The 27,988-nt window shown below is 46.0% G+C and overlaps 1 protein-coding gene across 4 annotated transcripts; it reads left to right on the forward strand.

Moving 5' to 3' along the window:
- LOC109757797 (ATP-dependent DNA helicase Q-like 2) lies at nucleotides 1–27,988 on the forward strand. 4 transcript variants are annotated; one of them, XM_045227505.2, is made up of 22 exons: nucleotides 1–259; nucleotides 440–529; nucleotides 1,134–1,354; nucleotides 1,726–1,872; nucleotides 1,948–2,163; nucleotides 2,701–2,805; nucleotides 2,877–2,981; nucleotides 3,088–3,210; nucleotides 11,778–11,866; nucleotides 12,917–12,953; nucleotides 13,022–13,055; nucleotides 14,190–14,242; nucleotides 14,322–14,399; nucleotides 14,495–14,560; nucleotides 24,659–24,725; nucleotides 24,799–24,852; nucleotides 24,991–25,098; nucleotides 25,250–25,329; nucleotides 25,767–25,845; nucleotides 26,014–26,231; nucleotides 26,319–26,522; nucleotides 27,535–27,988. In XM_045227505.2, exons 2-21 carry the CDS (start codon nucleotides 463–465, stop codon nucleotides 26,481–26,483), a joined length of 2,112 nt encoding a protein of 703 aa, XP_045083440.1. In that variant the 5' UTR covers nucleotides 1–259; nucleotides 440–462; the 3' UTR covers nucleotides 26,484–26,522; nucleotides 27,535–27,988. The 4 variants fall into 4 exon arrangements, with proteins under 4 accessions (XP_045083440.1, XP_045083441.1, XP_073352499.1 ...); XM_045227506.2 differs by having other exon boundaries at nucleotides 12,917–12,938; XM_073496398.1 differs by having other exon boundaries at nucleotides 12,917–12,938; nucleotides 26,319–26,494.

The following is a 27,988-nucleotide window of genomic DNA, read 5'->3' on the forward strand; positions in this document are numbered from 1 at the left end:
AAATGCTCCAAAGAACCCTTCCTGCCGGTTCCTCTCCTCCTCAGTCCCCACCTCTGAACACCGGCGAGCGCCGCCTTCACCGCCACCAGCACCAACTCACCGAATCCAGAGCTCCCGCCTGTCATCCCGCCGTCGCCCCGGCATTACTTCCGCTGTCGTCTACCTCGTGCCTCCCCGCCCGCAGGTCACGCACGACCCCTCGTGTTTCCCCATCTGCACCGGTGACCTCGACACCCTATCTACACCGGCCTTCGTCTCGGTATCCCTGCTGTTCTGCTCTTCACTCTTGGATTCAACCCACATGCAATATTTCATCTTCCTCATTACTACAGCCTCCCCGCCCCTGCCTCTGCTATCTTCTTTTCCCGGTTTTAAATCCTTCCACTTCTGTATAAGGTTACATAATTAATCTGCAAAAATCATACTGTGTATATTTCAGCAATATAGGTGAAATTTTGAGGCATGGAGGATGAAGAAAACATCGAGGACGAACTTTTGCTGGTGGAGTCGCAACTCAATGGACTACAAGGTCATCACTATCATCATCATCCGCCATTATATTATTATCTCTTTATTCATATTCCATAATATTTCAGTTAAATGAGATCGTTATCTGTATCCTTTGTCCATAACAACTCATTTGTAGAATAACCACGGTAGATCCAAGAATGAGAGGCAGGAAGTTGATATACAGCACATCTAATTTCCAATTGCTAGCCATCTGTGTGGAAACGGGCCAGCCACACTTGCCTGTACAACAACCCCAAATAGTCTATCAGCCGTATGCCTGTATGGTCCCAAGGATAAGCAATGACACCTTTACTTAACTGATAAATACCTATCATGAACCACATTCATACTTCTAAACGTGTAGTTTTGAACATGGCAACTTATTCCATGTACGTATATGGATGCGGCTAATGTCGCCACTATTACTGCACTTGGCCCTGGGTCCCTCTTGTCCTCTTCAATTGATGTTAAAGGGCATTTTGTTATTTTCCAGCAAGTGGTGTTATTTCAAACATAGAATCAGATGTCACCAGCTGTCTTTTCTGGTGTTTTTTTCTTAATTACACCTTTAACCTGTTTGAGTGCTACTGAGCTAGTTTTCCTCTTAAAATTATTATATGCAGACAAAATCAAGACATTACTTGATCAGCAAGAAGAATTGTATGAGCGCCAAGCACAGTTGAAGGCTTTGCTGGAAATATCTAAAACTTCCAGAGATACATCAAATAGTGCCCCTTCAGTTGCTCTGGAAGATTGGTCTGGAAAGTTCTCATGGGATTCTCAGGCTGATGACACTCGATTCAATGTATTTGGTATTTCTTCCTACAGGTCAAATCAACGAGAAGTAAGTTTGTAGCAGAAATAATATATTTATTTTTAATATTGATGTTTACTCTTTGATGAACTGCTTATTAACCTGCAAAAATTATCCAGGATATATATAATTTTAACACCACAAGTGACATCTTATAATAACTTTATTTTGTGAAGAATCTTACGTTTGAAATTCTTCATATACGCAAGATACTGCTTTGTAGCATGTCAATTGTTTTATCCGTTATCTGTTGCTCAATGCACTTTGATGTCTTTTTATTTTTTATCTCCCATTTCTTGGTAGTGTTGAACCTAATGCTATATACCAGAAACTATCTCAGTATTGTTAGAATTGTGTAGTTTTTTCTTGTTTTGCATTCTCTAAGCATGCTGTCCTTCCAGATAATTAACTCAATCATGAGTGGAAAAGATGTTCTGGTTATAATGGCTGCTGGTGGAGGGAAGAGTCTGTGTTATCAACTTCCAGCTGTACTTCGTGATGGAATTACACTTGTCGTCAGTCCTTTGCTTTCGCTTATTCAGGACCAGGTGTTTAAGACTTTTCTGTTCTTTTGTTGCCCTATATATGCTTGTTCTCACTCTTGAGGATTTGTGCTATTGTAGGTCATGGGACTGGCGGCTTTAGGTATACCAGCTCACATGTTGACTTCCACTACCAACAAGGAAATCGAGAAGTTCATTTATAAGGCACTTGAAAAAGGTGAAGGGGAATTGAAGATATTGTATGTGACACCTGAAAAGATATCCAAAAGTAAAAGGTTCATGTCTAAGCTTGAGAAATGCCATCATGCTGGGCGTCTTTCTCTTGTTGCAATAGATGTGAGTGATGATATTTTCTCCCTTCGTTGCCAATGCCAAAATATATGCTGTAGTCTTTCGTTTATTTTTTGATTATCTAATCTGCTGGTTTCATTGAACTATACATGATTGCAACACTTTTACATTATGGACCACGCAATGATCACCTTTTGACTGGCTAAAGTTGGATCTTGTGTGATACTTGCAGTGTCTAAGAATTTACTATTTACTTTGTGCTGGTTAATGTCGATAATGTCCATGTTTATTCAGTCTGTCTCTAACAATATTACTGTTCAAATATGTGTACTTTGCCTATTAAAATACTAAACTTTCCCTCACAGACTAAAATAAGAGATGCACAAAAAAAGTATGGTTTGCTCTAATAATTTGTGACATGTTTTGTCTACTCATACAAGAAGAGCAATTACTCTTGATTATTCTGTTGACCGTCCACATTTTTATTTGTAGTTTGTACCTCATGTAAGAATTATAAGATCAACCGTGCTTTCAAGCACAATATTATCTATCTAGAGTTACCCACTGACAACTATCATGTAGGAGGCACACTGCTGCAGCCAATGGGGGCACGATTTCCGTCCAGACTACAAGAATCTGGGCATATTGAAGATCCAGTTTCCCAGTGTTCCCATGATAGCTTTAACTGTGAGTTATGCAAGTGAACTCAAGTTAGAAGATGTAAAAGTTTGTGAAGCAGAAACTTTTGTTTTTTGTAGGCAACTGCAACAAGTAAAGTGCAAATGGATCTGATAGAGATGCTTCATATCCCAAGATCTGTCAAGTTTGTCAGCACTGTTAACAGGCCCAACCTTTTCTATAGAGTATGCTTCAGTTTACTTGATACAACCATGAGAAAGTCTATTGCAGAAGCACACAGGAGGGGAACATAGGATTTAACCAATTTACATGCTGATGCTCATCATGTAGGTATATGAGAAGTCATCAGTTGGAAAGGTTGTTATTGACGAGATTGCAAATTTCATAAGCGAATCATATCCAAATAACGAATCCGGGATAGTGTATTGTTTTTCCAGGAAAGAATGTGAACAGGTTCGTAGACCACACAATACTGAGATGCTTTCATTTGAATTATTTGCTGGCATGTAAATTAATACCTGTCATTCCAATAGCTGTAACTGTAACCTCTCCATTTAGTTTTAATGTGTGGTTTACATTCTTTCAGACTTGCGCTATCTGTTAGGTCATATAGACCCCTCCATTTGGTTTTAATGTGTGTTTTACATTCTTTCAGAGTTTACGCTATCTGTTACTCCCTCCGTTCCAAAATAGATGACTCAACTTTGTACTAACTTTAGTATAAAGTGAGTCATCTATTTTGGAACGGAGGGAGTAGGTCATATGATCTGATTTGTCAAATAGTAAACTAGTTGACTCAATGCTTGAAATATTTGTGGGTTTGGGAGGGGCATACCAACCGCAGGGTTCTATAGCACTGGCGGTGCTCAGGGTCAGACAGCGTCGAGCGCTATGTTTAGGTCAGCCAGCCACTTGACCAGTATGGGCCTGGGCCTGGGCCTCATGGGCCAGCAGGGATGGGCCACACATACAACACTCCCCCTCAAGAGAGGTGGTAGATATCTATCATTCCCATCTTATCACACGCTAAGCTGCATTCTCTGGTTCCAGCCTTTAGTCAAGTAATCTGCAATTTGTTGCCCTGAGCTCACATGCTCTATCTTGATAATCCCAGCATCCAGCTTTTCTTTGATAAAGAATCTGTCTGTCTCCACATGTGGTTATATCATGTTGAGCTTGGTTGTTTGCTATAATTAATTGCCGACTTGTTGTCACACCATACATTCATGCAACTGGTCTTACATATATTCAGCTCTTCTAATAGGTTCATTGTCCTGAGACATGGCTCTGTATTCAGCCTTTGATTTGATTTGGAAACAACAGGTTGTTTCTTGCTTCTCCAAGACACTAGATTTCCTCCTACAAAAACACAATGTCCTGAAGTTGAATGCTTGACCTCCAGGCAGCTAGCCCAATCAACATCACAATAACCATCTACAACAAGGTGTCCATGACTCTTGAACAACAGTCCTTTCCCATGAGTACTTTTCAAGTATCTCAAGATTCTATGTACTGCCTTAAGATGTTCACTTCTAGGCTCATGCATGTATCTGCTCACAACACTTAGGGCCAGTTCTTTTTTAAGCCTCCTCCTCCCCAGCTTTTCCCATAAGCCGCCTCTCTCATCCATTGGGGCTTCTGCACTAGTTATGGGATAACTAATTTAGAAGCCTCAACAAATTTACGAAGTGGCTTATTTTTTAAGCTGGAGAGAGGTAGCTTATTTTTTAAGCCACCCAAAAGAACTGGCCCTTACTGCACATTCAATATCTGGTCGTGTGTGACACAAGTATAATAATCTTCCCACCATACCCCATGTCATACACCACCTGTCTAAACTTGTCAAACCAAGCTCTTGGAGACTGCTTCAATCCGTAAAGGGCTTTCTTTAGCCTGCAAACCTTGCCAGCAGCCTCAGAAGTCGAGAACCCAGGTGGGATTTCCATGTAGACCACCTCCAGCAAGTCCCCATGCAAGAAAACATTCTTCACATCAAGTTGATGTAAAGACCACCCGAATTGCTGCACAGTAGATCAGAATCCTCATAGTGTTCATCTTCGCTACTGGGGCAAAGGTCTCATCGTACTCAATGCCGTATGTCTGGTTGTACCCCCTCGCTACAAGCCTTGCTTTCTACCTTTCAGTCTTTCTTTCTGCATTCTGCTTCACGGTGTACACCCACTTGCAGCTGACTGCCTTCTTTCATGTTGGGAGGGGTGTTAGTACCCATGTCTTGTTCTTACATAGAGCCTTCAGCTGCTCCACCATGACCACACGCCACTTTGAGTCCTCCTTTGCCTTCTTCCAGTCGGTTGGAATTGACATAGATTGAAGAGAAGCAACAAATGCTTTGTAGGCCGGAGATAATGCTTCATAGGAAACATAATTTCCAATATCATTTACATCGAACCCATACCGTTTCTGAGGTATCCCTGCTGTTGCTCGAGCAGTTTTTTCTGAAGCAATTGGCCAATCAGTTGACCCTTTTGCAGCCACTGACCCTTCAGCCTGATCCCCGTCAGAAGATGGAAATCACAGCAGTACTACCCCGTCGTTTCGTCAGTGACTGAGGTGCAATACCATTATATCGCTTCCGTGAATACACCTGCAGTGGTTCTCTTGCTCTGCTGTCCACCTCGGCACACTATCAATTTCGCCAGTGCAACACCATCATCTCACTTCCGTGAATACACCTCTAGCTGCTCCTCTTGCTCTGTTGTCCACCTGGGCACACTACCAATTTGAGCCGATGCACCAACCTGCACATCACCGGTGGAAGTCGATGCTTGTATCACAGGAGCCACAGGAGTTAATATTGAGCCGCCTAGTTCGCCTAGTGACTATTGCATCTGCATCTGCTGTGTGCTACTACTCTCCCCTCTTGACCAACCTCCGGTTGGAGACATTAATCAAGTCCTTCCAACATGACACCTAGATTAGTTTTCTTACCATAAAAAAGTTCCGATTCACGGAATGTAACATCCATGCTCACAAATGCCCTCTCAGATGGAGAATGGAAAGTTAGAGCTAGGGAGACAAACTTTGGAATCGAAAGGTTTTAGGCTTAGTAGAACCAAAACTGAGTACATGAGGTGCGATTTTAGTACTATTAGGCACGAGGAGGAGGTTTGCCTTGATGGGCAGTTGGTACCTCAGTAGGACACCTTTGGATATTTGGGGTCAATGCTGCAGAAGGATGGTGATATCGATGAAGATGTGAGCCATCGAATCAAAGCCGGATGGATGAAGTGGTGCCAAGCTTCTGGCGTTCTTTGTGACAAAAGAGTGCCACAAAAGCTAAAAGGCAGGTTCTATAGGACGGCAATTCGACCCGCAATGTTGTAGGGTGCCGAGTGTTGGCTGACTAAAAGGCAACATATTCAACGGTTAGGTGTAGCGAAGATGCATTTGTGTAGTAGCATAATCTGAATAACTGTTTCCAAAGAAAATTCTGAATAAATGGAAGGGCAACTGAATACGTAGACAAGAGCACACATTATGAAATGATACATAACATTCTCGCAAAACGTCCATTGGTTGGTGGGCATGGACAGGATTATTGGTGTACTACTTCACAAAAGGGCAAAATGAGCTGGGATGGTAGATGGTGAAGTAAATTTTGGAAATGTACAGCATATAATGAATAGGGAATTATTTAATGGCATATGAAAAAACGAGTGTTACTCAGCAGTAAGCACATTTTCGTAAATTATATTGTAATATTGAGTATTTGAGTTTCATATGCTAGTATTTGTTGATAGATCTGCCAGTCGAACATGACTCGCTCTTGTAGTTTAAAGTGGCATTCATTTTCTGCAGTCTGGACCAGCACAATTTTCCTTTGTGCTCTTGCACGTTTTGTTGAAATCATGCACTTTGTTAGAGTTATAATATAAGTCATGTAAACCCCTTTGTATTTATCCCGTAGTATAAGGGGTTTCCTGCATATGTACCACACCTGTACATGTATATATATCGGCCTATGGCCTCATGGGAATACAAGTTGCTTATTCCTAACATGGTATTAGAGCTTTAGGTCTCTTTTTCGCACGCGCAACTCGTGCTCGATCCCGTCCCCGCCGCCGCCGCGATTTTTCTTCGCCTCAGCGTCGCCCCTCCCGCCAGTCTCCGCCTCCGCCGGCCGCCCGGTGCCCCTCCAGCCCGTCCCCGCCGGCCGCCAGGCGCCCCCCCACGCTAGGCGCCGCTCCCGCCGCCCGCTGGGTGCCGCCGATCCCGCCAGGCGCTGCTTCTCCCGCCCGCCAGGTGCCGCCGTTCCTGTCAGGCTCCTCGCCACCCGCCAGGTGCTGCTTCCGCCAGGTGCTAGGGCGGCTCCCGATCGCGCCCTCCCACCAGTTGGATCGCCCAGCCCCTCCCGCCGGTTCGATCTCCTCCTGATCGGCTGGGCTGCCGTCTGCGGTCTGCTGCGCCGTCGTCCTCGTTCGGATCTTTGCAAAAAAAAAAAACATGTCTGCTGCATCGGGCTATGTTTCTGTCCCTCGCTGTCCGGTGATCTTCGATGGTACTAACTACACCGAGTTTGCTGGCTTCATGCGCATTCACATGCGTGGCATCCGTCTCTGGGGTGTTCTTTCTGGGGAGGTCTGCTGTCCGCCACGTCCGGTTCCTCCGGTGACCCCTACTCCGCCGACTCCACTGGTTCTTCCTCCGGATGCTACTCAGGCCGCCAAGGATGCGGCTCAGATTGCTGATGAGGCTGCTGATCGTGCCTATGATGAGAGGGTTTTGGCTTATGAGGAGGCTCTTCAGACGTATCATGGTGCTTTGTCTGTTTATACCCAGTGGCTTGATGATGATGCTCGTGCTGCAGCTGTTCTCACTGCTAGTGTTCTGCCTCAGTTTGCTTCTGAGTTTCTGGGTCTTCCTACTGTCTTCCAGATGTGGACCTGTCTTCGTCAGCGCTATGAGCCCTCTGGTGATGCCTTATACCTTTCTGTGGTCCGTCAGGAGCATGCTCTTCAGCAGGGTGACTCTACTGTTGATGACTTTTATGCACAGAGTTCTGCTATCTGGCGCCAGCTTGATTCTCTCCGCAGTGCTGGTTGTCGTACTTGCCCTTGCTGCCAGGCTATCCAGGCCGATTTGGAGTTTCATCGTGTTTATGAGTTCCTGTCTCGGCTCCGTAAGGAGTTTGAGCCCCGGCGTGCTCAGTTGTTTGCTCGTGGCCGTATTTCTCTCATGGAGGCGCTTTCAGGGATTCGTGCTGAGGAGACTCGTCTACGTGGTGCTGGTTTGCCGGAGGTTCCCTCTGTGCTCGCTACTCGGGTTTCTTCCACTCCACCTGCTGCACCGCCCCATTCTCGCTCGAGTGCTCCGCCGCTCTTGCCCACTCCTTCTGGAGGCTCAGGTCGGCCCCGTTCACATTGTGACTATTGCAACAATGATGGTCATATTGAGTCCCAGTGCTACACAAAGCGGAAACACCTGCGCAAGGCGCGATCATCCTCAGGGACTTCGTCATCTCCCTCGCCAGCTTCAGCCATTGCTTTGACCGAGCAGGATATTCTGAGACTTAAGCGTCTGCTCGCGGCTTCAGGTTCTTCCTCGACGGGTACTGCTGGTTCTGTGACTGATACTTCCCGCACTGAGCACCCGCCCTCTACACAGTCAGGTACATCCCCATGGGTTCTGGATTCTGGAGCTTCTTTTCATAAGTCCTCTCATTCTTCCGCTTTGTCTTCTCTTCGTTCGCTGGATTCTCCGGTTCATGTCTTCACTGCTGATGGTACTCCACTTTCTGTTGCTAGTAGAGGCCATCTTTCTACTCCTTATTCTGTTCCTGATGTTGCTCATGTTCCTCGACTTACCATGAATCTGTTTTCTGCCGGTCAACTTACTGATTCTGGTTGTCGTGTCATCCTTGATGTTGACTCTTGTTCTGTCCAGGATCGTCGCACGCACACTCTGGTTGGGGCTGGCCCTCGCCGCCGTGATTCTCAGGGTCTTTGGGAGTTGGACTGGCTTCATGTTCCTTCCGCTGCCACCACCATCGCCAGTTCCTCCGCTGCTGTCGCTTCTGTTACTGGTTCCTTCCAGCAGTGGCATCATCGACTTGGTCATCTATGTGGTTCTCGATTATCGTCTTTAGTTCGTCGAGGTCTTCTGGGGTCTGTCTCAGGAGATGTCTCTTTAGAGTGTCAGGGTTGTCGTCTTGGCAAGTAGATTCAGCTACCATATTCTCATAGTGAGTCAGTGTCTCAGCGTCCTTTTGATTTAGTCCATTCTGATGTATGGGGTCCGGCTCCTTTCACTTCGAAAGGTGGTCATAAATACTATATTATTTTCATCGATGATTTTTCTCGTTACACATGGCTTTATTTCATGACTTCACGTAGTGAGGTGTTGTCTATTTATAAGCGTTTTGCTGCCATGGTTCATACTCAGTTCTCTTCACCCATTCGTGTTTTTCGTGCTGACTCCGCTGGTGAGTATATCTCTAAGATGTTGCGTGGTGTCCTTGCTGAGCAGGGTACTCTTGCCCAGTTCTCTTGTCCTGGTGCTCATGCTCAGAATGGTGTGTCTGAGCGCAAGCATCGTCACCTTCTTGAGACGGCTCGTGCTATGATGATCGCCGCCTCTCTTCCGCCTCATTTTTGGGCCGAGGCTATCTCCACTTCTGTCTACCTCATCAACCTTCAGCCATCCGCTGCTTTGCAGGGTGGCGTTCCTTTTGAGCGTCTGTTTGATCGCTCTCCCGATTATTCGATGCTTCGCTTGTTTGGTTGTGTTTGCTATGTTCTTCTTGCCCCTCGCGAACGCACCAAACTGACCGCTCAGTCTGTTGAGTGTGTCTTCTTAGGCTACAGTGATGAGCATAAGGGCTATCGTTGTTGGGATCCTGTCGGTCGTCGGATGCGTATCTCTCGAGATGTGACTTTTGATGAGTCTCGTCCTTTTTACCCACGCCCATCTTCCTCGGTCTTTTCCGTGGAGGATATCTCTTTTCTCACTTTTCCTGACTCCCCTATCACTCCCGTCGCGCCTGTGCCTATTCGTCCCACTCCCTCTGCTTCTCCACCCCTTGTCGATTCACCGCCACCATCTTCCCCGGTCTCCTCACCTAGCATGTCACCGGATTCTACACCTTCATCTCCGGTGACTTCTTCGTCGCCGCCCCCTGATTCTACCTTGGCGATTCCTCCTCTTGTTCCATCTCTTCCTCAGCATTACACTCGTCGTTCACGACCTGTGGATGCTTCCTTGGATGAGTCGTCCTCTTCCTCTCAGCCTACTTATGGCTTGCGTTCTCGTCCTCGTCCGCCTATTGATCGCTTTGGATTTCCCACCGCTGGTGCTGCTGTTCTTGAGCCGACTTCTTACCGTCAGGCTGTTGTTCATCCTGAATGGCAGTTTGCGATGGCAGAGGAGATTGCTGCTCTTGAACGCACTGGTACCTGGGATCTTGTTTCTCTTCCTCCCGGAGTCCGTCCCATCACTTGTAAGTGGGTCTACAAGGTTAAGACTCGCTCCGATGGTTCTCTTGAGCGTCACAAAGCTCGTCTCGTGGCTCGTGGTTTTCAGCAGGAGTATGGTCGTGATTATGACGAGACTTTTGCTCCTGTGGCCCATATGACCACTATTCGTACACTTCTTGCCGTTGCCTCTGCACGCCACTGGTCTATATCTTAGCTTGATGTTAAGAATGCCTTTCTTAATGGTGAGCTGCGTGAGGAGGTGTACATGCAGCCACCACCTGGGTATTCTGTTCCTGATGGCATGGTGTGTCGTCTTCGTCGCTCTCTCTATGGCCTTAAGCAAGCCCCTCGCGCCTGGTTTGAGCGTTTTGCTTCTGTGGTCACTACTGCTGGTTTTTCAGCAAGTGTTCATGATCCCGCATTGTTCATTCACCTTTCTCCTCGTGGCCGGACTCTTCTTCTTCTCTATGTTGATGATATGGTCATCACTGGGGATGACCCCGAGTATATTGCCTTTGTAAAGGCCCGTCTTAGTGAGCAGTTTCTTATGTCTGATCTTGGACCTCTTCGCTATTTTCTTGGGATTGAAGTCTCTTCTACCTCTGATGGCTTTTTTATATCCCAGGAAAAGTATATCCAGGATCTTCTTGCTCGTGCTGCTCTTTCTGACGAGCGCACTGTTGAGACTCCTATGGAGCTCAATGTTCACCTTCGTGCTACTGATGGTGATCCTCTCCCTGACCCGACGCGTTATCGTCATCTCGTTGGCAGTCTTGTCTATCTAGCTGTCACTCGTCCGGACATCTCTTATCCGGTTCATATTCTGAGTCAGTTTGTTTCTGCTCCCACATCGGTTCATTATAGTCATCTCCTCCGTGTTCTCCGATATCTTCGGGGCACGATCTCTCACCGTCTCTTCTTTCCTAGCTCCAGTTCTTTACAGCTTCAGGCCTATGCGGATGCTACGTGGGCTAGTGATCCTTCTGATCGCCGTTCGCTTTCTGCTTACTGTGTTTTTCTTGGCGGTTCTCTCATTGCCTGGAAGACGAAGAAACAGATTGCAGTTTCCCGTTCGAGTGCTGAGGCTGAGTTGCGAGCTATGGCTCTTTTGACGGCAGAGGTGACTTGGTTACGGTGGTTACTTCAGGACTTTGGTGTTTCTGTCACTACACCGACTATGCTCTTATCTGACAGTACAAGTGCTATTAGCATTGCGCGTGATCCTGTGAAGCATGAGCTCACCAAGCATATTGGTGTGGATGCTTTCTATGTGCGTGCTGCTGTGCAGGATCAGGTCATTGCTCTACAGTATGTGCCTTCCGAGTTACAGTTGGCGGATTTCCTGACGAAGGCCCAGACTAGAGCACAACATGGCTTTTATCTCTCCAAACTCAGTGTTGTTCCTCCACCATGAGTTTGAGGGGGGGTGTTAGAGTTATAATATAAGTCATGTAAACCCCTTTGTATTTATCCCGTAGTATAAGGGGTTTCCTGCATATGTACCACACCTGTACATGTATATATATCGGCCTATGGCCTAATGGGAATACAAGTTGCTTATTCCTAACACACTTTACTGACAAACAGGTTGCCAAAGAATTGCGTGGAAGGGGTATTTCGGCAGATTATTATCATGCAGATATGGATGTTGTTGCTCGTGAGAAAGTTCATATGCGGTGCGTTGACAATTTTTATTCCTTTTTTCTCTGAGCTGAAATTTTCTCTTCGATGATGGATTTTCTGTTACTCTCATTCCAAATAGATCACATGCTTATCACAACATTAGTATGTACCTTAGATGTATTAGGATATGTTAGAAGAATTCTGTTTATCAACTTTATAGCAGTCTCCCTGCATGAACAAAATGAGTTTCCTTGTATAACTCTGAATTCTTCTCATATCATGTTGATAGTGATAGTTCTCCAGAAGTTGATGTCATTTATACCCATTCTGGATCCTTATAACTAAGGTGCCTCTGTGTTTATCTGAAAGATCAAATGGAACATTTTGTATAATCTGCACCAGTTGAAGTCAAAGCCCACTGACTTTGGGAGGGACAAACCTACTCGTTTAACACCCATTTATTTGGGAAACAAATGCCATATAAAGTTTTTTTTAGCTATACCTGCCCTGCCCATGAAAAATATATAAGAACTAATCAGAATGAGAGTCTACAGTTCAATAAAAAAACACTTTGCCTAATAACCACAGCATGTCCAACCGATCAATCACTGTTCTGAACAGTGAACCCCTGAACATGTGTAGCATGTTTCTGAATCCTAATTTAGTTGGAAATTACAAAGTTGTGTTGCTGACCTCTCTTTGAGTATCCATGTAAATGTTGATGCAAGAATTATTCTGGAAATTGGTATTTCATTAAGTATCACTTTGTTTGTCATGTTGGGCAGGGTGCCACACGCACAAGGATAAGGACAAGCAGCTGGCTGCTTGATTCCTCGATAACCTAGGGAATCCCATGCCAATTAGTTTCCAAGTTTGTTAGTGCTTGCCTTATGGTTTGAGCCTTCCTTTTCTCCCATCTCTCCATATACACAAAGGAATAGCCATGTAATCGTACCCGCTATTGATAAACCAGAAAGTGGAGATTAAGCTCCAAACCCTAAGGACACGGCATTATTACATTGTTTTTCGTGTGTAAATCTGCATTTTGAGCTGCTATCTCTCTTATGGTTGCATATAACTAGTCCACTGTTTCTTTTCAACAGTTGGAGTAAAAGCAAATCACAGGTCATTGTTGGAACAGTATGTGCTCTCCCTCCCCCTCTGCCCCCCCCTCTCCTAGCATTTAATCTGTCCGGTACATTATGTAGGTGGCGTTCGGAATGGGAATCAATAAACCAGACGGTACGTGCAGTTTTGGACTTTGATCACAATGATGACATCTGTTCAAGATGTAGATCTATACTTAACTAATCTAATTATCTTGATGCCTCAAGTTTCCAAAAACTGATGAAAAGTTAGCCCATAAGCTTGGACTAGATACCCGTACCCAGTTTTTGCCTAGTTATCGAGGCATCCATGTTGCACTAGCACTTATGTGGTACTGGCACATGTCATCCATGTACTGTTCCTCTCTCCACCCTCCCGGCAACTCCTCACTCTATATTCCGTCTTACCTTTTTTCTTGTAGATTTATATCGATAGTAGCTACGGTTTCCACCATTCCACAGCTCTCCCCCGCCATTTATGCTCTACATCCCCTCTCCTGACACAGTAGTGACACAATTAAATTGAGTAAGAACACGAGGGAGTTGAGGCTGAATGGCTGATGTTTGATCTGTAGGACTATAAACCTTATAATTAGTAAATTATCCTTATGAGCCACCGCACAATCTCTTATCAAGTTCCTTTGTTCTCTTATGCCAATGCAATCCAGCATTTTCCCTATTACTGCGTTTGTGGAATATTACGAAACAAAGAAGCCCTAGACTTTGATTTACATTGGATCGCTATTTGCTAGAGATAGAGTTTGGGTTATATTTCATTTGAGATGTAGAATTGACTCTTAAGCCTCTTAGGAGGATAACCACATCGGATAAATCACATCTTTGAACCACTTTTACATGTTTGTGGGTATAAATATCTTTCTGAGTTCATTCACCTTCTTGCACCGCCTTCGCAAATTAAGGGACCTATGGTGCGATACTCCTTGATATTCATGTCCTTTCTCTTTGATAATCCTTAAAATAATTAATTGGTACTGTTTATTTGTTCTTGTTTTTGCCTAGTTCAGGAATGATTTAGTCATGCCATTTAGTCATTTACTGGATGTGCTCATGCCTTTCCAGTTGTCGTGGGATATTTGAACATAGGATATTCAATTATGTGCAATTCCTCCTGTATAATTTGAACAAGATTACTGGGGTACTCATTGTTGAGTCTGAAGCCGTTAGACTGGTGATATGGAGCAACTAGGATTATTATGTTTGCAACTATACTATATAGGAAACTAAATACATATTTCATTTGGTTCTGCAGTCAGGTTTGTGGTTCATCATAGCCTTAGCAAATCTATGGAGACATACTACCAGGTACATCTAAGTATTATGTTTTTCAGTTGTCTCACACTCTGACGATGTGGTCCCTTAAAATAGACTTCCGTGACTTCAGGAAAGTGGTCGGGCAGGGAGAGATGGACTGCCTTCAGAATGTGTTCTATATTATCGGCCTGGTGATGTTCCCCGCCAAGTGAGGCTAAACCGTCTTGTTTTTTCTTTGTTTTGAGTTCTGCGAGTTCCAATTTCCATAATCCCAGATTCCCTCTTGTTATGTTCAATGAACAGAGTTCGATGGTCTTCTATGAAAACTGTGGTCTGCAAAATCTTTATGACATAGCACGATATTGTCAGGTACATTTCGCAATCATGACACTGTCAATTTTTAAGAAGCCAGAAGCTAGTAGGACACTAAAATGGGTATCCTATCTGGATATTCATTATATGACATGGTTATAATAACTACTGCTGAACATGTGCGGGATAGGACAAATAAACTGTGCACAATGTCCACAACAACAACAGGTAAGCCTTTAGTCCCAAACAAGTTGGGGTAGGCTAGAGCTGAAACCCATAAGATCTCGAAACACCCATGTCCATGGCTAGTTCTTGAGATAGTTCTTTGGTGATATCAGATGTCTCTTTATGGACTCCTCCCATGTCAAGTTTGGTCTACCCCGACCTCTCTTTGACATTATCAGCACGCTTTAACCGTCTGCTATGCACTGGAGCTTCTGGAGGCCTGCGCTGTATATGCCCAAACCATCTCAGACGATGTTGGACAGGCTTCTCTTCAGTCGGTGCTACCCTAACTCTCACATATATCATCATTCAAGACCCGATCCTTTTTTATGTGGCCACATATCCATCTCAACATGCGCATAATGTCCACGGGGGAATTTTAATGTTATATGAACGTTCTTGCTAGATAATTACTCTTCAGGCATAGAACACAGCTCTCAGAAATACGATATCTCAGGATAGCCAATTAGGGATAATAAAGAGCCTTGGCACTGTTAGGAATAAGCAACTTGTATTACCATGAGGCCATAGGCCGATATATATATACATGTACAGGTGTGGTACATATGCAGGAAACCCCTTATACTACGGGATAAATACAAAGGGGTTTACATGACTTATATTATAACTCTAACACCCCCCCTCAAACTCATGGTGGAGGAACAACACTGAGTTTGGAGAGATAAAAGCCATGTTGTGCTCTAGTCTGGGCCTTCGTCAGGAAATCCGCCAACTGTAACTCGGAAGGCACATACTGAAGAGCAACGACCTGATCCTGCACAGCAGCGCGCACATAGAAAGCATCAACACCAATATGCTTGGTGAGCTCATGCTTCACAGGATCGCGCGCAATGCTAATAGCACCTGTACTGTCAGATAAGAGCATAGTCGGTGTAGTGACAGAAACACCAGTCCTGAAGTAACCACCGTAACCAAGTCACCTCTGCCGTCAAAAGAGCCATAGCTCGCAACTCAGCCTCAGCACTCGAACGGGAAACTGCAATCTGTTTCTTCGTCTTCCAGGCAATGAGAGAACCGCCAAGAAAAACACAGTAAGCAGAAAGCGAACGGCGATCAGAAGGATCACTAGCCCACGTAGCATCCGCATAGGCCTGAAGCTGTAAAGAACTGGAGCTAGGAAAGAAGAGACGGTGAGAGATCGTGCCCCGAAGATATCGGAGAACACGAAGGAGATGACTATAATGAACCGATGTGCGAGCAGAAACAAACTGACTCAGAATATGAACCGGATAAGAGATGTCCGGACGAGTGACAGCTAGATAGACAAGACTGCCAACGAGATGACGATAACGCGTCGGGTCAGGGAGAGGATCACCATCAGTAGCACGAAGGTGAACATTGAGCTCCATAGGAGTCTCAACAGTGCGCTCGTCAGAAAGAGCAGCACGAGCAAGAAGATCCTGGATATACTTTTCCTGGGATATAAAAAAGCCATCAGAGGTAGAAGAGACTTCAATCCCAAGAAAATAGCGAAGAGGTCCAAGATCAGACATAAGAAACTGCTCACTAAGACGGGCCTTTACAAAGGCAATATACTCGGGGTCATCCCCAGTGATGACCATATCATCAACATAGAGAAGAAGAAGAGTCCGGCCACGAGGAGAAAGGTGAATGAACAATGCGGGATCATGAACACTTGCTGAAAAACCAGCAGTAGTGACCACAGAAGCAAAACGCTCAAACCAGGCGCGAAGGGCTTGCTTAAGGCCATAGAGAGAGCGACGAAGACGACACACCATGCCATCAGGAACAGAATACCCAGGTGGTGGCTGCATGTACACCTCCTCACGCAGCTCACCATTAAGAAAGGCATTCTTAACATCAAGCTGAGATATAGACCAGTGGCGTGCAGAGGCAACGGCAAGAAGTGTACGAATAGTGGTCATATGGGCCACAGGAGCAAAAGTCTCGTCATAATCACGACCATACTCCTGCTGAAAACCACGAGCCACGAGACGAGCTTTGTGACGCTCAAGAGAACCATCGGAGCGAGTCTTAACCTTGTAGACCCACTTACAAGTGATGGGACGGACTCCGGGAGGAAGAGAAACAAGATCCCAGGTACCAGTGCGTTCAAGAGCAGCAATCTCCTCTGCCATCGCAAACTGCCATTCAGGATGAACAACAGCCTGACGGTAAGAAGTCGGCTCAAGAACAGCAGCACCAGCGGTGGGAAATCCAAAGCGATCAATAGGCGGACGAGGACGAGAACGCAAGCCATAAGTAGGCTGAGAGGAAGAGGACGACTCATCCAAGGAAGCATCCACAGGTCGTGAACGACGAGTGTAATGCTGAGGAAGAGATGGAACAAGAGAAGGAGGAATCGCCAAGGTAGAATCAGGGGGCGGCGACGAAGAAGTCACCGGAGATGAAGGTGTAGAATCCGGTGACATGCTAGGTGAGGAGACCGGGGAAGATGGTGGCGGTGAATCGACAAGGGGTGGAGAAGCAGAGGGAGTGGGACGAATAGGCACAGGCGCGACGGGAGTGATAGGGGAGTCAGGAAAAGTGAGAAAAGAGATATCCTCCACGGAAAAGACCGAGGAAGATGGGCGTGGGTAAAAAGGACGAGACTCATCAAAAGTCACATCTCGAGAGATACGCATCCGACGACCGACAGGATCCCAACAACGATTAGCCCTTATGCTCATCACTGTAGCCTAAGAAGACACACTCAACAGACTGAGCGGTCAGTTTGGTGCGTTCGCGAGGGGCAAGAAGAACATAGCAAACACAACCAAACAAGCGAAGCATCGAATAATCGGGAGAGCGATCAAACAGACGCTCAAAAGGAACGCCACCCTGCAAAGCAGCGGATGGCTGAAGGTTGATGAGGTAGACAGAAGTGGAGATAGCCTCGGCCCAAAAATGAGGCGGAAGAGAGGCGGCGATCATCATAGCACGAGCCGTCTCAAGAAGGTGACGATGCTTGCGCTCAGACACACCATTCTGAGCATGAGCACCAGGACAAGAGAACTGGGCAAGAGTACCCTGCTCAGCAAGGACACCACGCAACATCTTAGAGATATACTCACCAGCGGAGTCAGCACGAAAAACACGAATGGGTGAAGAGAACTGAGTATGAACCATGGCAGCAAAACGCTTATAAATAGACAACACCTCACTACGTGAAGTCATGAAATAAAGCCATGTGTAACGAGAAAAATCATCGATGAAAATAATATAGTATTTATGACCACCTTTCGAAGTGAAAGGAGCCGGACCCCATACATCAGAATGGACTAAATCGAAAGGACGCTGAGACACTGACTCACTATGAGAATATGGTAGCTGAATCTGCTTGCCAAGACGACAACCCTGACACTCTAAAGAGACATCTCCTGAGACAGACCCCAGAAGACCTCGACGAACTAAAGACGATAATCGAGAACCACACAGATGACCAAGTCGATGATGCCACTGCTTGAAGGAACCAGTAACAGAAGCGACAGCAGCGGAGGAACTGGCGATGGTGGTGGCAGCGGAAGGAACATGAAGCCAGTCCAACTCCCAAAGACCCTGAGAATCACGGCGGCGAGGGCCAGCCCCAACCAGAGTGTGCGTGCGACGATCCTGAACAGAACAAGAGTCAACATCAAGGATGACACGACAACCAGAATCAGTAAGTTGACCGGCAGAAAACAGATTCATGGTAAGTCGAGGAACATGAGCAACATCAGGAACAGAATAAGGAGTAGAAAGATGGCCTCTACTAGCAACAGAAAGTGGAGTACCATCAGCAGTGAAGACATGAACAGGAGAATCCAGCGAGCGAAGGGAAGACAAAGCGGAAGAATGAGAAGACATATGAAAAGAAGCTCTAGAATCCAGAACCCATGGGGATGTACCTGACTGTGTAGAGGGCGGGTGCTCAGTGCGGGAAGCATCAGTCATAGAACCAGCAGTACCCGTCAAGGAAGAACCTGAAGCCGCGAGCAGACGCTTAAGTCTCAGAATATCCTGCTCGGTCAAAGCAATGGCTGAAGCTGGCGAGGGAGATGACGAAGTCCCTGAGGAGGATGATCGCGCCTTGCGCAGGTGTTTCCGCTTTGTGTAGCACTGGGACTCAATATGACCATCATTGTTGCAGTAGTCACAATGTGAACGGGGCCGACCTGAGCCTCCAGAAGGAGTGGGCAAGAGCGGCGGAGCACTCGAGCGAGAATGAGGCGGTGCAGCAGGTGGAGTGGAAGAAACCCGAGTAGCGAGCACCGAGGGAACCTCCAGCAAACCAGCACCGCGTAGGCGAGTCTCCTCAGCACGAATCTCCGAAAGCGCCTCCATGAGAGAAATACGGCCACGAGCAAGCAACTGAGCACGCCGGGGCTCAAACTCCTTACGGAGCCGAGACAGGAACTCGTAGACGCGATGAAACTCCAAATCGGCCTGGACAGCCTGGCAGCAGGGGCAAGTACGACAACCAGCACTGCGGAGAGAATCAAGCTGGCGCCAGATAGCATAACTCTGTGCATAAAAGTCATCAACAGTAGAGTCACCCTGCTGAAGAGCATGCTCCTGACGAACCACAGACAGGTATAAGGCATCACCAGAGGGCTCATAGCGCTGACGAAGACAGGTCCACATCTGGAAGACAGTAGGAAGACCCAGAAACTCAGAAGCAAACTGAGGCAGAACACTAGCAGTGAGAATAGCGGCAGCACGAGCATCATCATCAAGCCACTGGGTGTAAACAGACAAAGCACCATGATACGTCTGAAGAGCCTCCTCATAAGCCAGAGCCCTCTCATCATAGGCACGATCAGCAGCCTCATCAGCAACCTTAGCCGCATCCTTGGCGGCCTGATTAGCATCCGGAGGAAGAACCAATGGAGTCGGCGGAGTAGGGGCCACCGGAGGAACCGGACGTGGCGGACAGCAGACCTCGCCAGAAAGAACACCCCAGAGACGGATGCCACGCATGTGAATGCGCATGAAGCCATCGAACTCGGTGTAGTTAGTACCGTCGAAGATCACCGGACAGCGAGGGACAGCGACAAAGCCCGATGCAGTAGACATTTTTTTTTTTGCAAAGATCCGAACGAGGACAACGGCGCAGCAGACCGCGGACGGCAGCCCAGCCGATCAGGAGGGGATCGAACCGGCGGGAGGGGCTGGACGATCCAACTGGCGAGAGGGCTCGATCGGGAGCCGCCCGGGCACCTGGCGGAAGCAGAGGAGCCTGGCGGGGCGACGGGAAGGAGCCGCCCGGGCACCTGGCGGAAGCAGAGGAGCGTGGCGGGGCGACGGGAACGGCGGCACCCGGCGGGCGGCTGGCGGGCGACGGGAACGGCGGCACCCGGCGGACGGCAGCACCTGGCGGGAGGGAGAGGAGCCGGGCGGGCGACGGACTGGAGGGGCAGAGTAGCGACGCCGAGACGAAGAAAAAATCGCGGCGGCGGCGGGACGGGATCGAGCACGAGTTGCGCGTGCGAAAAAGAGACCTAAAACTCTAATACCATGTTAGGAATAAGCAACTTGTATTACCATGAGGCCATAGGCCGATATATATATACATGTACAGGTGTGGTACATATGCAGGAAACCCCTTATACTACGGGATAAATACAAAGGGGTATACATGACTTATATTATAACTCTAACAGGCACATCTATTTTCATAAAGCAAGAAAATTAGTAAATTGCAATTTATCTCTTATCTACTACATCCTCCCAATCCCTAATCTAACCCTCACTCAGATCAGCGGTGCCGCCTGCCAGGAGAGCTATTTACCCTCAAGTGTAGTCCATGACATGTATAATAAGAGGCTAATTACACATGTCAGCTTCTGGATCCATTGGATCCAATCAACTCCATTGCAGGAGACATATTTAGGCTTTTATCAATAGGGCCACTATTTTAGCCTAGTTCAATTAGGTTGCATTTTGTATTGATGTGGACTATGATGATCCAGTTTTCCCAAACAGCTTTTGTCCATTTTTGTGTTCGGGTAACCAACTTTTGCCTGCGTTTGTGGCTATTTTACCACAGCAGATTATAAATAGTTCAGCACTGCACAGTTAGCAACGACAGACTGAGCCTTGCGAGCTGACTGCTTAGAACAGAAGTATACCTAAAATTATGTGCCATTGAAGTCTATAACAAATGAACATTTCCAAGCGGTCATGGAAGGAAACAATGCAATAGCAGGGATGCTCGGCAAGGAGGAAAGTGGCAGTGCATCCCGTGAATAGCAGCATGGTCTTAGTAGAGGGAGGCAAAGGAGTCATGAATTCGTACAAGCGGCGAGGAAGTTGCAGATCTGCGAGCGGAAAGATAATTTCCTCCCTTTGGTCACAAGAAGTTGATCTAAACCCCAGAGATGACACAGAATGGGTATACAAACACACGGTCTATCTGGCCTTGGGAAAGGTTCCCACGTGGTTCCAGGACCCCCGAGGGTTGTAAGCTGGATCAGGAGGAAGAGTTGACAAGATACAAGATATTGGGAGGAATATGACATTAGAGAAGATGTAGATCTCACTAGACAAGTTCTCTAGAAAAACACGACCAAATCAAGTTAAATAGTGGGAAGGGCCTGTACCATTATCTTTCATATAACAAGAAAGAATATAATATTCCTGGTCTGGTAATTGGAGATAATGTGCGTTTGGTATTTTAAAAACAACAACAAGAAGAAGAAGAAGAAGAAGAACAACAAAGCCTTTAGTCCCAAACAAGTTGGGGTAGGCTAGAGGTGAAACCCATAAGATCTCGTGGCCAACTCATGGTTCTGGCACATGGATAGCAAGCTTCCACACACACCTGTCCATGGCTAGTTCTTTGGTGATACTCCAATCCTTCAGATCTCTCTTTACGGACTCCTCCCATGTCAAATTCGGTCTACCCCAACCTCTCTTGGCGTTATCCGCATGCTTTAGCCGTCCGCTATGCACTGGAGCTTCTGGAGGCCTGCGCTGAATATGCCCAAACCATCTCAGACGATGTTGGACAAGCTTCTCTTCAATTGGTGCTACCCCAACTCTATCTCGTATATCATCATTCCAGACTCGATCCTTCCTCATGTGGCCACACATCCATCTCAACATGCGCATCTCCGCCACACCTAACTGTTGAACATGTCGCCTTTTGGTCGTCGAACACTCAGCGCCATACAACATTGCGGGTCGAACCGCCGTCCTATAGAACTTGCCTTTTAGCTCGTGTGGCACTCTCTTGTCATAGAGAATGCCAGAAGCTTGGGGCCACTTCATCCATCCGGGTTTGATTCGATGGTTCACATCTTCATCAATACCCCCATCCTTTTGCAGCATTGACCCCAAATATCAAAAGGTGTCCTTCTGAGGCACCACCTGCCCATCAAGGCTAACCTCCTCCTCCTCGTGCCTAGTAGTACTGAAACCGCACCTCATGTACTCGGTTTTAGTTCTACTAAGCCTAAAACCTTTAGATTCCAAGGTTTGTCTTCATAACTCTAACTTCCTATTGACTCCCGTCCGACTATAGTCAACTAGAACCACATCATCCGCAAAGAGCATACACCATGGGATATCTCCTTCTATATCCCTTGTGATCTCATCCATCACCAAAGCAAAAAGATAAGGGCTCAAAGCCGACCCCTCATGCCAGTCCTATCTTAATCGGGAAGTCATCAGTGTCGACATCACTTGTTCGAACACTTGTCACAACATTATCGTACATGTCCTTGATGAGGGTAATGTACTTTGCTGGGACTTTGTGTTTCTCCAAGGCCCACCACATGACATTCCGCGGTATCTTATCATATGCCTTCTCCAAGTCAATGAACACCATATGCAGGTCCTTCTTTTGCTCCCTGTATCTCTCCATAAGTTGTCGTACCAAGAAAATGGTTTCCATGGTTGACCTCCCAGGCATGAAACCAAACTGATTTTTGGTCACGCTTGTCATTCTTCCTAAGCGGTGCTCAATGACTCTCTCCCATAGCTTCATTGTATGTCTCATCAGCTTAATTCCACGGTAATTAGTACAACTATGAACCCCTTGTCTTGAAGATTGGTACTAATATACCCCGTCTCCATTCTTCTTCTGGCATCTTGTTTGCCCGAAAAATGAGGTTAAAAAGCTTGGTTAGCCATACTATCTCTATGTCCCTGAGGCCTTTCCAGACCTCGATGGGGATACAATCAAGGCCCATCGCCTTGCCTCCTTTCATCCTTTATAAAGCCTCCTTGACCTCAGACTCCTGGATTCGCCGCACAAAACACCTGCTGGTATCATCTAAGGAGTCATCTAGTTCAATGGTAGAACTCTCATTCTCCCCATTGAACAGCTTGTCGAAGTGCTCCCGCCATATATGCTTAATGTCCTCGTCCTTCACCAGTAGTTGGTCATCTAAGGAGTCATCCAGTTCAATGGTAGAACTCTCATTCTCCCCATTGAACAGCTTGTCGAAGTGCTCCCGCCATATATGCTTAATGTCCTCGTCCTTCACCAGGAGTTGGTCTGCTCCTTTCTTGATGCATTTGACTTGGCCAACATCCCTCGTCTTCCTCTCCCGGATCTTGGCCATCTTATAGATGTCCCTTTCGCCTTCCTTCGTCCCTAACCACTGGTAGAGGTCCTCATACGCCCGACCCCTTGCTTCACTGACAGTTCGCTTTGCGGCTTTCTTCACCATCTTGTACTTCTCTATGTTGTCTGCACTCCTATCCAGGTATAGGCGTCTGAAACAATCTTTCTTCTCCTTAATCGCCTTCTGGACATCATCATTCCACCACCAGGTATCCTTAGAGTCGCTTCTCCTTCCCTCGGACACTCCAAACTTCGCCGTGGCCACCTTACGAATGCAAGTCGCCATCTTCATCCACACATTGTCCGCATCCCCTCGTTCCTCCCAAGGGCCCTCCTTAATGACCCTCCTTGAATGCCTTAGCTACCCCCCCCCCCCCCCACCATTTCGTTCTAGCGACTTTGGCACACTTATCCCGCTGGACACAAATCTGAAAGCGGAAGTCAGCAACCACCAGCTTATGCTGAGGGACAACACTCTCTCCAAGTATCACCTTACAATCTAGGCACATATCACCTTACAATCTAGGCACGCACGCCTATCTTCTCTTCTTGAGAGGATGAAATCAATCTGGCTAGAGTGTTGATCACTACTAGAAGTCACTAGATGTGATTCTCTCTTTTTAAAGAGGGTGTTAGCTACGATCATGTCGTAGGCTAGAGCAAAGCTTAAGACATCTTCTCCTTGATTCGTGATGCCATAGCCAAAGCCCCCATGCACCCCTTCAAAACCTGTGTTAGATGTACTCACGTGGCCATTGAGGTCTCCTCCTATGAAGAGCTTCTCGCCAATCGGTACACTCCTAACCATGTCCTCCAGGCCTTCCCAGAACTCCCTCTTGGTGTTCTCTGAGGCCTACTTGCGGGGCATACGCGCTGATAACATTGAGAACTAAGTCCCCAACTACCAGCTTGACCTGGATATTCCGGTCCCAACGTCTCTTGACGTCTACCACTCCATACTTGAGGCTCTTGTTGATCAAGATGCCTACACCATTTCTGTTTACAGCTGTCCCCGTGTACCACAGCTTGAAGCCGGTATCCTCCACCTCCTTTGCCTTCCGTCCCCTCCATTTGGTTTCTTGGATGCAAAGGATATCAACACCTCTCCTCACGGCTCACCACTGCATCATCTAGCTCCCGAAGCTTCCCTGTCAGAGACCCTACGTTCCAGGTACCTATGCGGATCCTCCTTAGCTCCTAGGCTCGGCTAGCTTCCTTACCCTTCGCACTCGTCGAGTCAAATGCGAAGACCCTTGCTCATTTTCCACTACATCTGGGCGCCGATGTGGCGCGTCGCTGAGAGATTTTCTTAATTAATGTCGTGCTACCTTTTGTTGCTGCTGGTCATGTTGTATTTGACAGTAATTTCTGATTGCAAGCTTGTTAAATTTTTGCAGTCTAAGAAAAACTGCCGTCGTGGTGCTTTCTTTCAACATTTTGGAGAGGCCGTGCAGGAATGCAACGGTATTTTCTCAGTACTTACGTCTATCCAAGATCTGAACTTTCTAAATCTTGATATTTGCATAGTTTCTTGCAGGAATGTGTGACAACTGTGTTTCCAGTATTGAGCTCAAGGACATAGATGCTACCTGTATGATGATTCTACCATTTTAACACGGAACTACACATTATTTAATTATAGCAAAAATAAATAAATAGAGATATTGTTTTTTGTGCATGTGTGTTATCCTCTTGTCGATGATGGGTGGTTATGTGACTTCTTGTTCAGACCATACAAAAATCATTGTTTCACTTCTCCAAGAAATGCAACAAAATGACCAAAGAGCTACATTGCTGCAGCTAGTGGATAAGTTCAAAACAAAGTGGAAACATTCAGGTAAATGTCCTCGACTAATACTTTTCTGATTCCAGTAAGTTGCTGAATTCTGTATTTTATGTTCTTTGCCTGGTAAATGTTGCATCACACAAGAGTCTTAAAGTATCTCCTCTGAGCCGAGCTGACACTACAATTGGGAATGCTCAAGCAGGTTGTTCAAATGAAGCAGTTGATCTTAAGAAGGAGGAAATTGAGCAGCTGATTGTTCAACTTATACTTGACCGTGTTTTGGTATGTGTATCTCCATTTTCGAATCTTATGTTGGTCGACAAATCACTCCTATTGGACTCTCTTTTTGTAACAGTTCATGGTAATGCTAAATGTCTATTTATATGTAAAAACTTCATAAGAACTATCATGGCTAGGATTACAAAAACCAGTCATAGATGTGACCATGATGCTAAACATATTGAGCGCTATATTTTAATGTTGGAAATTATTAAATTACCTGAAAACATTTTTATGCTTTTAAACAATTGGTGCAACACATCTTTTGCTCTTTGCATGTCTGCAACCACTTGTTGCATCTCCAATGTGGGGAATTACCTATATAATGCCACTGCATTTCACAATCTAAACATTGTAGTTTGAGCTGTTAAACATCTTTTTATTTGCCCCAATGACCTGGATTGGCAACGATTGCTAAAATTCATCCTTTTCCCTCCCAGAAAGAAGAATTTCAGCATACTGCATATACAACCAATGCATATGTTGTCTTAGGACCACTGTGGAAGCCAGCATTGCAAGGTAAATGATTCTTTTTCTTGCAACAGTTCATTTTACTTTATCATCATTCCATGGAAGTCATTGAGTACATGTAAAGGCACACATGCCACTGTCTCCATTGCTGGCTTGTTGCTAAAAGAATTACAAAATTCTTGTGGATTATGGTGTGAACACGCTTTCACTATGCAGGGAACAGACCGGTGAAGCTAACTAGTGCTATTCACTCTCAAGATAGTGGTGATAGATTCAAAAGTGCAAAGCGCAATCAGATGAGCAATTTGGAAGCTAAATTGGATGACCTGCGTAGAACCATCTCTTCTCGTAATGGGGGCGTATTCCCGCATGCAGTTCTTTCCACGGAGCAAATTTCCCTGCTAAACTGCCATACACCAACCACTATTGCCGAGGTAAATCTTGGTTTAACTTGTTATTGCCAGCTAAGTAGATTGCCAGTGCATCTCCAACATGTGCATTTTTTTTTCTATCTCGTGCAGCTAGAAAAGCTGATAGGGAAGGTAAAGACCGACAAGTACGGTAGCGACATCATTGAGGTGATGCGGTCAGAAACTGGCAGTGGAAAGGACAGTGGTGATGGAGCTAAGAGGCAAAAGAAAGATAAGGGTGTTGTTTTCGTTGAGAGTAGCGAGGAGGAAGGCTAGCATTACCATGGGTGAGTCAAGTGTGCATGCTCTGACAAGGTAATATACATTTGATTTGAGAGGGTATGTTAGGTAATGGTCTGGGCTGAAATGAATTTTCTTGTCATTTTTTGAAAATTAAATAGTTTTTCTGGTTTGTTTTGGGAATGGTTTCATTTGGATGGGCTGGAGTAGGCAGATGAGAAATAGTTTGGTTTGGTTCAGGCTGTGGAAGAGGACGTTTTAGTTTGGTCTTGGGTAGGCTGAAAGTTTTTGTTGTGAATTCCTTTCAACCTGTGGTTCCTGTTGGTCCCATAGTTTTGTGCCGGCTATTCACCAACCGAGCCAGAGTGGCCAATCGCTCTCCACCTCCGCATTCGGCATGTTCTGCTTGTCAGTGTCATCTTCTGGCTCTCCACCTCCGCATTCGGCGTGTTCTGCTTGTCAGTGTCATCTTCTGGCTCTCCACTCCTATGTCATCTGGTTCTCGTTGGCGGCGTGTACCCAACATCTTCTGCTAGGCCATACTTGTTCAACATTGGTTGATATGATTTACTGGACAATGTGGACATGCTCACCTCGACAGATCTGAGCAAGAGATTTTGTTCCTAATCATGCCCTTCATCTTCAGCTCACACCATATGGATTAGTGCTCTCTGACTGCTCCACGTGGATTGAACTGGACGTATATGTGTGGCATATATGTAATTCTTGTGGTGGTCAGAAGTGTAGTTCTTGATGCTACTATGAACTCTTAGATCTTCCATGGGGTCTCTTTCCTGAAACTCTGGAGATTTTCAATTGATTGAGCTTGTTTCCATACAGTATAAGGTTTATATTAGTCGGGCCTTCTAGTTTTGTATCCTCTGGCAGTATTTGTTAACTGAAACTCTGCATTCATGATTCAAACTTATAGTAACCTAATCCAAGAGAGTTGCATTTCTGCGCATTATGCCATTGTTCTTCCTGTTGTAGCTGAAACAAACTTTCCCAGTGGGCGCACCTCATTGTTTCTATCCTTATTCTCTGTACTAGGCTTATTTTTTATTTATCAGATCACTTGATGTTTCAGGTGGGAGAGTGTTTAAACAAACCATCCTAGAGTAGTTGAACGGAAGTAAGCAATATTAGCAAATGAGGACGAATGACTGACAACACGACAGTAGATTTTACTGAGCTGGTTGCCAGGAAGATAAGACGGTGATCAGAAGGGTGTAGAAAGATGGAGCCTCTGCTCACACCAAATGGAGTGAAGCTGTAAAACCCTAGGAGGATTATGGTAACGAAGCAGACGTGTTGGTGTGACTTGACTAGTCGTGGTTGGCTGAAATAACATTTTTTGTTGCTATTACCATTTTTCTGGCTCGAGAATATTGATTCTTTCAGAGGCTATACTGCTGATCTGTAGTGCACCTGAATGTTTCATGCGAAAGGGGTGAACTCCACATCTAGGGTGTGAACACACAAAGACCGTGGCTTCCACTTTTTTTAAAAAGAATTATAAGGCGTCCACATTTTGGTCTGAA

This window comes from Aegilops tauschii, chromosome 4, assembly GCF_002575655.3.
Source record: "Aegilops tauschii subsp. strangulata cultivar AL8/78 chromosome 4, Aet v6.0, whole genome shotgun sequence".
In the NCBI taxonomy this organism is placed as follows: Eukaryota; Viridiplantae; Streptophyta; class Magnoliopsida; order Poales; family Poaceae; genus Aegilops; species Aegilops tauschii.

Coding starts and splice junctions, on each gene's coding strand:
- LOC109757797 (XM_045227505.2), top strand. CDS start 463: ATGGAGGATGAAGAAAACATCGAGGACGAACTTTTGCTGGTGGAGTCG. Junction 2,164..2,700: donor TTTCTCTTGTTGCAATAGAT/GTGAGTGATGAT, acceptor ACTATCATGTAG/GAGGCACACTGCTGCAGCCA. Junction 2,806..2,876: donor TTCCCATGATAGCTTTAACT/GTGAGTTATGCA, acceptor TGTTTTTTGTAG/GCAACTGCAACAAGTAAAGT.